The sequence below is a fragment of the Melospiza melodia genome, chromosome 24 (genome assembly GCF_035770615.1).
Source record: "Melospiza melodia melodia isolate bMelMel2 chromosome 24, bMelMel2.pri, whole genome shotgun sequence".
NCBI lineage: Eukaryota > Metazoa > Chordata > Aves > Passeriformes > Passerellidae > Melospiza > Melospiza melodia.
In genome coordinates, this window is record NC_086217.1 from 5,095,684 (window position 1) to 5,106,242 (window position 10,559).

The 10,559-nt window shown below is 42.9% G+C and overlaps 1 protein-coding gene across 1 annotated transcript; it reads right to left on the reverse strand.

Annotated features, from left to right (window-relative positions):
• Positions 1 to 685: 685 nt before the first annotated feature.
• On the reverse strand, positions 686 to 9,830 carry CD7 (CD7 molecule). The gene is made up of 6 exons (XM_063175614.1): positions 8,501 to 9,830; positions 8,137 to 8,260; positions 7,047 to 7,373; positions 4,573 to 4,905; positions 2,648 to 2,760; positions 686 to 1,623 (listed from the first exon to the last, which is right to left on the reverse strand). Exons 2-6 carry the CDS (start codon positions 8,207 to 8,209, stop codon positions 1,513 to 1,515), a joined length of 957 nt encoding a protein of 318 aa, XP_063031684.1. The 5' UTR covers positions 8,210 to 8,260; positions 8,501 to 9,830; the 3' UTR covers positions 686 to 1,512.
• Positions 9,831 to 10,559: the final 729 nt, after the last annotated feature.

Here is a 10,559-nt window from a genome sequence, read left to right on the forward strand (position 1 = left end):
AGACTCAGAGTCTGACACAGTTGGCTGTCATTGGCCATTAATCAAAAACAATTCACATGCTGGGAAAACAATTCTCCCAATCACATTCCAATGTAGCAAAACATGGAGAAGCTGAAGCCTCCCAGCTTCTCAGGAGAAAAGATCCTGGCAAAGGGATTTTTCATAAAATATGTCAGTGACAGTGGGGCAGTTTTCTGCTGTTCATTGGGCAGTTTTTTCTTTATCTCTCCCACAGCCAACCCTCCCTCCAGCAGATCTCTGCTGTCCATGGCCACTGAGTGTCCCTGCAGGGCTGATCCAATCCCAGCACCCCATGGGGAGATGCTCCGCCCAGGGGAGGAGCCAAGCATTCCTGCCTGGATCCAATCTGAGCCTGGCACAGCACAGCAGCCTTTGCCCCCTGCACTGCCAGAGGAGCAGCTTTCTGCTGCCCTGCATGGCCAGAGGGAGCCCAGGCCCATCTGCAGCAGCCCTGGAGCTGCAGAGGAAAACTCCCCCCTTGTGCAGGATCCCTGCTGCAGCAGAGCCACAGCTGGCACTGCAGGAGGGCTGAGCCCCCATGGGATGGGGCTGGGCACCGCCCTGACACACAGGGGGCAGGGCATGGTCTGAGTCTGGCAGTGGTTTGTTTTCTGTCCTTTGTACTATTGCTTTTTTTTTTTTTTTGTACTATTGTATTTTTTTTTTCATTTCCTGATAAAGAACTGTTATTCCTACTCCCATATCTTTGCCTGAGATCCTTTTAATTTAAAAATCATAATAATTCAGAGGGAGGGGTTTACATTTTCCATTTCAAGGAGGTTCCTGCCTCCCTTAGCAGACACCTGTCTGTTCAAACTGAGACACCCAAGATGCCACCAGGACCCAAGTTTAGTCACTTGGCTCCTCAGCCACATCAAGACCCCCATAAATCATGTGAGTGGCTTTGACAGAGTCAGTGAACTAAAATCTAGACTTGATTGTGTTTTTGTGGGACCATCATGGCCTTGAAGCAGGTGAGCCCACATGGATCCAGCATTTCACCCTGCCACCTTTCTGAAAGCATTTCTGAAAACTTCAAAATAGATTTCCCTGCTGTAACTTTTGAGTAGTTTTAGCTGCCTGAGCTCTTGGGCAAGGATCCATGAGAGAACTGGAATCCACGCCTGTGTGGATCCACGGCAAATTATTGATCAGACCTGTGTGGTCTTCCTGAGACTCAGCAAAGCTCAGAACCAGACCTCCCCATCCATCCCAGAATGGGTTATTTAGCAAAGAAACGAGCCCATATGTTGCATTTAGCCCCAAAATGCTGCTTTTCCACACTGAACTGCGTACACATGTCCAGGGCACTTACAATTTGCTAGATTTTTTTGTACATTACAAAAAATAAAACATTAAAAAAAGTAGAAACAACCTTGGAAATGAGGTTTTCCCCTCCACTGAAGAAGGTAGGTGATAGCAATTTCAGTTCAGGTGGTTAAAGCAGCTCTCAGAGTTGCCTGTGAGGGGATGGTCCCGGCTGGCAGAAGTTTATTCACCTCTGGAATAGGTGCTGGTTCTGACCAGGGTGCTCCGTCTGGAGTTGTAGGACATGTCTTCATATACCTCATTGGGCTTTTTCCTCTGGAAATATTTCCTCACCTGCCAAACAAAGAAAACAGACATTCAAACCAGAGCCTGGAAAGACCCCAACCAAGGAGTCGTTTTCCATCTTAGGAGTCCATCTGCATCATCTGTTGGAAGAGGAAACATACTTTTAAAATTCCTCTCACGACCCAGTGAGGTCTTAGAGGACCACGTGGAAATTATCAGCCTATTTATTTTACTTTCTTTTATGAGTCTGATGCAATTTCAGGAAAAGTTCCTTCAAGACTTGGATGTAACTGTAGCTTTGACATAAATAATAAATGACAATAATAATAAATAAGGCTCATTCTTAGACAGTTACTGGTAACACAGGACATGAGGTCCCACTGGGCTTTGACAGAATGATGTTACACTACTGGTTTTTAGCAGTGCTGGATCCACATTTGAAGGGATGAGACAGGAGCCTGTGAATCACACATTTAATTTTCAATAATATTTATACAGCAGAAGGATCTATCAGAGACAATTTGTGGGCATTTTCTACAGTATATGTGTAGAAATAACCCCAGTGAAGGAAAAAAATGTAATAATTTTTTTTTTTCTGGAAAGGGGCCATTTTTTTTTCTCCCAGCACAACTTTCAGACATCAGGCTATTTTATGAGTTTTTGTTGCCCTTGTGTCCCCCTCCAAGTCACATCTCTTACAAGCTTGCTATGTATAGCTCCAGTCCCAATTCACAAAAAAAAATTTAAAAAAGCAAGGAAAGCAGAACAGTGAGGGGCTTTCTTCAGGGATACACACACAACACATGGCTGTGTCAACCACACAGCTCACTTGAGGTTTGTTATCAAAAAACAATAAATGTCTCATTTACAAAGGGTTACAGGAGTATAAGACACTGTGTTAGCTGCCAAGAGTTTACAGCTGGATGATATTAAATGTGGCGAAATAGGAGAGCAATAAGGAACCACAATTCCTTAGGTTTATCAGATGTTTGCTTGACTCTGGCACTATTTCAAAATAATATCAGTTTGTTCCACCAAACTGCCCCAGTTTTGCTGTGGTAACTGTACTTACATCCACACGGTACAAGGCACAGCACACCAGGGCACAGAACAGCACAGCCATCACGATAAGAAGGGCATACAAATCCCAGGAGCTCTTCTCACATGCCTGCTCCACTTCTGTGTCTAAAATCACAGCAGCATGGTTATAAATACAAAGAGGCAGAATTTTGTTGGATTAAGTTCTTTTCTGACCCAGACATGGGGTAACTGAGAGGTGTTTTAAAAACTTTTATTCCATTTTCAGTCTCATGTGAAGGGTGAGACAAGACAGATGTTTTAATTCACGCCATCACAATCAGAAGCAAACTCTTTCTTAATTACAATACATCATAAGTGCTTCTATCAGCTTTTGCCACACCATGCTGTTAATGCCTTAAAGCCAAATCATCTAAAATTACCCTTCGTGGGTCCTACCACAATGCATCTTTCATAGCTCTATTTCTCCAAAGTATCCAGTCTTTTTTGCAAGGCCATCCTTTGAAACTTGTTTTTAGCTCCATTTCTCTCCCAGCAATGTCTGTGTTATTGCATGACATTTCTAAGTCAGCATTTCTTATCTCAAGGTTTGCATATAGATGCACACTAAGTGAACCTTCTGTCAGGTTTTGAGAATTCTCTACAAATCTATTTCCCGCAGAATTTCATTTTTATTCTGAAAAAGATAATTTTACAGTTTAGCCACAAATTTGGATCTTGACTACAGCTACAGAGCCAGGTTTCTCATGCCATGAGTATTCTCACTGGCATTCCCTGTGCTCTTCAGAGGCTGGGGGTGGCTGCAGGTGGGTCAGCAAGGAGCACTCCACAAAAGCAGGCTCCACACCACTGACAGGACCACACACTCCTAATGGGAGCAGAAAATGATTTCCTGCAGTGTTGCTGCAACCCCGAGGGCTCTGAATTACCCAAGAGCCAGGCTGGTGAGAGGTGCAGACAGTGTCTTCATGTTCATGCTGTGGTATAAAATGCACTGAGCAGAATAATGCTGGTGGAAAGGGTTTCAACTCTCTAAAACCTCAATTAATCCATATATGAATAACACACTAATTAATAATCACACCTCTGCTTTGTTGGGCTGCTGTCATTTCCCCCACCTCACTTTACTGAGTCGTTGCCCCAGCTGTGGGTGGTGGCACAGAACAGGACCACAGGTGCCTTTGCAGACTGCAGGAAAAGCCTTTGCAACTCTTAGGGCCTTTGTAAACCTTATTTTACAAAGGCCTCAGCAAAGCCCAATGCACAGGGTTAAATTTTTGTAAGACCAAAATCAAGCTCTCTCTTGCTGGTTCTGACTTCAGTTTAGCAAATGGGTACTGCAAAATCCTGCAGGAAAATAAAAAACTCATCTGTGGAGCACAGAAAAACAAAATCTCATCTTTGGAGCACAGAGAAATGAAACCCCTGCTTTGGAACACAGAAAAATCAAAACCCCTGTTTGTACCACACGCTCACAGAGTGCTCAGTGTGTAACAAGGGTATGTGAGAACATCTGTGCTGTGGTCTGTGGTGCTTGAAGCAAAAGCCCGAGGACTTGTTCTGTGCTCCCCACTGTGATTACTTTTTTTTTTTTAAACACAAGACTTGCTAGTGGGAATGGTTTCTAAAATCCATTTATGTCATGATAAGTCAAAGAATTGGTGCTGAAAGTACTTAACCATACCCTAAAAGCGACAGATTGCACACAGTGAATTGTTTGTTACCTTGTTTTGACCTTTTTTCTTTTTCTAAGCTGCAGGATCATGGCAAGGTCTGAATTCCCCTCTGGTTGTACAAGGCAGGTGGAAACACAGAGTCTGTTTCTGTGTCTGACCTCAACAGAAAATAATTTTCTAGGCAAACTTTCCTAGGTTTGCCTGTCCTGACTGAAGTTCCAAAAGCTTTCTATCCACAGTACAACAACAAATATTTATGATTAAATGAGCAAAAGGGTGATACCTTTAACCAGCACCATGGTGCCTCTTGCAGAGAACAGAGGGGAACCCTTCACCTCCTGGGCACAGATGTAATTATCACTGTCGTTTTCCTGTAGCTTGTGTAGAATCACCACAATTCTATTTCCTTCCCTTGAATACTCCAAGCGATTCTCAAAGGCAGGAGAAACCCCTGACCCGCGGAGATTTGGCACAGACAGAACTGTGCCGGGCTGCACATGAGTCCTGAACAAGTAGAACTTCTCTTCACTTTTCAACTCACAGGTGATGTTGACAGACTGGCCTTGCTCTGGGTTGGCATGGAGTGGTGTCTGCTCTAGAGGCCTTCTGGATTTAGCTAAAACCAGAGAAATTAGTGGTTATCACATGCTTAACACAGTGGATTTTAACTGGGGAGCAAGGGGACAGAGCAGGCAGAAAAGAACAGACCATGGTGTTGGGAAGGATGGAAGTTTGACAAGGAAGTCTCACAGATATGGATGCTTAGCAGGAAGATTTTTAAATGTAGAGTCTGATGAAGGAATAGATATGGAAGCAAGTTTTGATATAGAAGAAAAGAATTGCTGAGCCAGTCTTGCTGGATAACCAAGGAGGCAAAGGGTGTGTTAGTTAGAAGGGGTTTTTATGACTTAGGGCAAAGGATAAACCCACCTCAAACAAGAAGATGTTTTTACCAAGCACAAAGACAGCACAGGCAAACAAGGCAGCAAAGCTGCAAGTAGAAGAAAGGTCTCAGAATTTTCCACTGCAAGAAAACTGAAAAACAACTTCTAGCTTAAACTGTAATGTTCTAACTTTTAGTGATTGGAGAATGGTAACATGAATGTGGTAATTATAGTAGTTATGATAGACTATAGGTAAAAGTTAAGGGATAGATTGGTTCTACTGTATTAAGATGCTCAGCAAAGAAAAGTCTATAATGCATTGTAACCAAAACCAAAGGGTGTCCAGGCCTGCCTGCAGCTGGAGCTGACAGCTGTGGGCACAGCTCTGTCACCCACGACCCTGGACTGCTGTGACATCTTGGATACAATAAACTGCATTTTGGAGAGCAGCCTGGAGTCCTGCATCCCTCATTTTGGCTCTTACACCATGGAAATGTAGATACAATGAATTTTTCAACATGCTTTACACAGGCTTTAAGAAGGATATATTTTAGTACGCCCTGGCTCAGGATCTGAAAGGAGGACTGACCAACAGGTTTAGCTGTTTGTACAGGGTCTGCACTACCCAAGAAATTATAAATACTGACCTCCTCTAAGGGAATACAGCCTGACCAGCACGTCCTGCAGCCGTGCATCATTGCTTGCTTTCTCAAGCAGAGAAAGATCTGGGGGCTGTTGGTCTGGATCAAATCACACAGTGTGTGTCCCATCAATGTGAAAATGGTCCATGAGAATGGAGTGGTCATTAATGACTCACTGTGCAGCTGGGAAGACATTCCACTGAGTTCCTCTGAGGACAGGACTTATTCCTTTTAATATTACCATTGAAGTGGATAAGGGAGTGAGGACAGAATTTATCAGGTTTGTAAAAGGAAAGCTGTAAGCATTTCAGAGAAGAGGATCAGAATCAGAGATATAAAGCAATAAAATAATAATAAAATAATTTGGAGAGACAATACATAATAAACAAGATGTGATTCATTTGAGAAAACACAGCCAAGAAGTTTGAAAGGAGAAGCCCAAGGGAGGAGATGATAATCCTTAATGGATATAAACTACAATTGCTGATCAGCAATCAATTAGATCTCACATGCCTGGGGACAGGAAAGGAAGAAAATCCTGTAAGCTTTGGGAAAGATGTCTCAGGTTAGAAGGTCTCATTGGAAGGACAGGTTCATGGAGGAATAAACTGCCAAAGAATAGTGTGGACTCAACCCTCTTCTAATGAAAAATGTAAATAACAAAGACAGAAAAGTTGTTCCCCCAACCAGAAACACCTGCCAAAAGAAACACTTCTCATTCAGCAACTCCTCACTAACAAGAGAAAAAACCCTTTACTCATTCATGCTCAACTTGCATAAGACCAGCCTCCCAATTATTACCAATTTGTCATTTAAGATGAATCAGTAAAAACAAAAGAGGTTTGCAAAAACAACTGCTACTAAAAAACCCCCTCTTTGCTCTGCTAGATTTTTAAAAAGGTTTGACAGGTTGTTTTGGAAAGAGCTGTGAGACCTCACCGTTTCCAAACTGCTGCAGCAACCTGTGACTCATGTGAAAATCTGTAGTTGGCATTAATGAGTCACAAATTAATCTTCTAAAATTGTTTAGGGTTTTTTGGTACCATGCTATCTCATGTGTTTTCTTCATTGTTTCAGGGAGCAAACCCACACATTCCTTCAAATCTGTACCTGAGCAGACACGGAGGAGGTTCTGTCAGACTCAACCTCCCATTGTGTCTCCTTCTAATCTTTGATTTAAAGTACAGATCTGTATTTACTAATTCTTGACATTAAAGGGGGAATTGCAATACCTTTGACCAGTACTATGATTGTCTTCCTATATATCTCCTTCATTTGTAAGATATCTGTGCATACGTAGATTTCAGAATCAGACTCCTGCAGCCTGTGCAGGGTTATCCTGAAGTTCTCCCCTTCCTTTGAACACTCGATGCGATTAGCAAAGTCAGGATTGATACGTGACGAATTCTCCTTGGAATAATATATCACATTGACACTCTGTCTGATAAGTCTCAAGTACATTCCCAATTGATACTCTGCACGATTCATTGGGCAAGTTATGCTGATGGAGTCTCCTTCCCAAGCACTGATAACGTCTGTGGACTGTTCTTTTCCTCCACCTAAAAATAAGAAATGCAATTGAAATTGTAATATCAGAGTTCCTCTTGGTCTGATCATATCAAAGTACTTTTCAAAACCAACTCCTCCACCAACAGAACTGCTCTGTGAGACTGCACCTCAGTCTCCCTGTGTCATTTTTTGGCTGCTCTGGCACCTGCAGTGCCTTTCATGCCCAGTGACCTGAGCAGATCAGCACCTTCCCAAGCTTCAAAGGCCTTGGCAAAGAAGTGGCTGCTGTCACTCACACAGAAAATGTAGTTCTCTCTCTAGATTCCCAGGAAAATCCTATTACTTCTCAAAATACAAACTTCACTAAGATTACCCTGATAATTGGTTTCAGATCTAAATCAGGAATTTGCAAGTAAGGAAAAGTGGCAGAGAATAGAATACACTTGTCCTTTTAAAGGGGCTTTCATAACATCAGGGAACTGGATAATACAGATTCTCAGATTCAATACAGGAAGAGGCTGCAGAAAGTGTAAATCCAATCTATTTAAGAAACAAATGTAGAATGAAATCCTTGGAGTTCTCTAATGACCCCAATATCCAAAGAAACTGAAGGGGGAGTATTTGTGCAATGAATAGAAAGGAATAGAGAGATCAAATGGGAAACACCTGAAAGAAGCTACATCAGAAGCAAGGGAAGAAAAATGAAATAGAGAGTGTTACATGTCTAAGGCAAACATAGTTCAGAAAACGTTGGAAAAAAGGAAAGAAAAGACTGAAATGTGAGAAATGTAAGAGCACCGATGTTGTACGTACCATCCTGGGCAGGGAAGCACGGGAGAAGCAGGAGAAAGAGGGATGCGCTGGGGAGAAACAACATCCACAGCATCTTCAAAGGTCTTTTTAGTTGCTCCCTCAGTCTGAACAATGATTTAAAGCCCTGAGTAAAGAGCCCCAAGCCCCAGGTTAGGCTGTTGTATGCCAGTTACTTGAGCTGTCTACTGAAAGAAGTCAGCAGAGTTTTGCTTTTGTATCACAATGGTTGTGGGGGAAAAACCATTTCTCTGGGAGGTGCACCTTGGGTTTCTTCACACTTAAACCACCAGCCCTGTTTTTGTGCTGCTGAGCAACCCCCAGCCCCCAGGGCAGCAGCAGAGAGCTGTCCGTGGGCAGCACCTACCTCCCCTCTGAAGGCATCCGAGAAAAGGGCGGCTCAAATTTGCTCTTCAAAGTGCCAAAATCAGGCAGCTTTCTCGCAGCCCAGAAATGCAGAACCATCTGAAACATCAGTTCTGTTTGTCAGGACTCCCACAGGCTTAGATTGGTGGCTGCAGATGCAAAAGTCTTGGCTTTGTAAGGAGAAAGGGGATGAGATATGCTCCCTTACTTCAGGAAAACCCTCAGTTATTATACAAGCCCTGCTCACAAACCAGCAGATTTGATCTGCATCGTGACAATGTGAATAATTACCAAGCAGGAGGAGCTGTGGAGTTCCTTCAGCAAACACCAGCACTCACACCCAGCCTCCCCCAGGGCAGACCTGACCCACAAACCAGCTCACCAGCAGGAGAAAGAGGATTTGACAGGAAATCTGTAGAACCTTACAAGGTCTTTTGATCTTGTTGCTAAAAGGATCTATTCGAGGAAACATAATTACCTGAAATTTCAGGCTTTTTCTTCTCCCTTAACTTCATTGCAAAGCCAAGACAATAAACAATTCCAGTCTTTACCAGGACAATAAAGTCTTTTTCTACCCAGCAAAAAAGTGAGAATTAAACTTGCAACTCGTCCAATTGTATTCTTAACAAGTAAAAGGAGCAACATTTTCTAAGAGAAGAGATTGGCTCTAAGACAGGAGCACTTAAAGAAGACAGTGTGAGACCCTCACATGTTGTTTGTGACCGAGGAAGCTTTCATGCCTCTCCCTTCCCTTCTCCCTGTGCCTGTGGAGCATTTCCAGCCCCAGCTCATTCATCCAGCTTCTAGAGCCTGACCAGGAGAGGAGAAAGTCCCTTGGAATCTGGAGAAAAAGCAGGATACTGGCTCCTCCCTTCTTTAAAAGGTAATTAGATGTATTATTGCTTAATTACCTGTAATTAAATTTTCACTTTCACTTTTAGAGTGCAGTTCCGCAGTATCACTGAACATTGACACCAGGCAAGCCCGTGCTGATGTGTGGCACAGTGCAGTAGGGAAAACATGGGAAAAGCCAATCACACTCCCAAAAACTCCTCAGGAACCTGCTCAGAAGTGCCTGGGCAGTCACCCTGTCCCTCTGGGTACTGCAGCAGGGATGTGAGTGACTGGATTTGAGATCTGCTCCCCAGCCTGGCACTACCTGGCCATGCAAGGGCTCCCAGGTCTGTAGTAAGCTCAGGGCCTGTAAGCACAGGGTACAGAGGAGGATAAGACCTGCTGCTTTACCTTCTCTCTTTTTTGTGGGACTTTTTGGGGCTGGCATAATGTGGTGTTTGTGAGGGTCCCCAGGATGAGGGAAGAGATGAATCTGATTCCATCGTCTTAGAAGGCTGATATTATATTATATTATATTATATTATATTATATTATATTATATTATATTATATTATATTATATTATATTATATTATATTATATTATATTATATTATATTATATTATATTATATTATATTATATTATATTATGAGAAAGGATACATCAGAAGGCTTCACATGAATGAATAGTAAAAACCTGTGACTCCTCAGAGCCTCGACACAGCTGGGCCATGATTGGTCATGAAATTAAAACCATTCACATGGAACCAATCAAACATTCACCTGTTGGTAAACAATGTCCAAGCCACATTCCAAAGCAGCAGACACTGGAGATAATTATTGTTTTCATTTCTCTCTGAGGCTTCTCAGCTTCCCAGGAAAAAATCCTGGGCAAAGAGGATTTTCAGAAAATATTGTGGTGACAGCATAAGTTAAAGCAAACTATCAAATAGATTTTAACAGTCATCAAATGCAACACACGGTTACAACAGGGAAGTGATCTGGAGAGTGCCTGACCCTCCTCTTTCCCCTCTTCCCTACTATCCCAGGTATCTCCACAGATCCAGGAGATCTTTGCCTTTGGCCCCTGCCTTTGACACACAGAACAACCTTTATTAGTTTTTGTCAGCCTGTGCAAGCTGTCCCCCAGGCAGTGACACGCAGCAGGGCCAGCCCTGCCATAGCGTGCAGCTGGGTCTGAGAGCAGCAATGCTTCCTCCCAGCCCA

What these genes read in the sequence shown, in the direction of transcription:
- CD7 (XM_063175614.1), bottom strand. Translation starts at nt 8,209, where the DNA reads ATGCTGTGGATGTTGTTTCTCCCCAGCGCATCCCTCTTTCTCCTGCTT. An exon ending in GTGCTTCCCTGCCCAGGATG is followed by an intron (nt 7,374 to 8,136) that starts GTACGTACAACA and finishes TCTTATTTTTAG; the next exon opens with GTGGAGGAAAAGAACAGTCC. An exon ending in GTGCCTTGTACCGTGTGGAT is followed by an intron (nt 1,624 to 2,647) that starts GTAAGTACAGTT and finishes TTTGTTTGGCAG; the next exon opens with GTGAGGAAATATTTCCAGAG.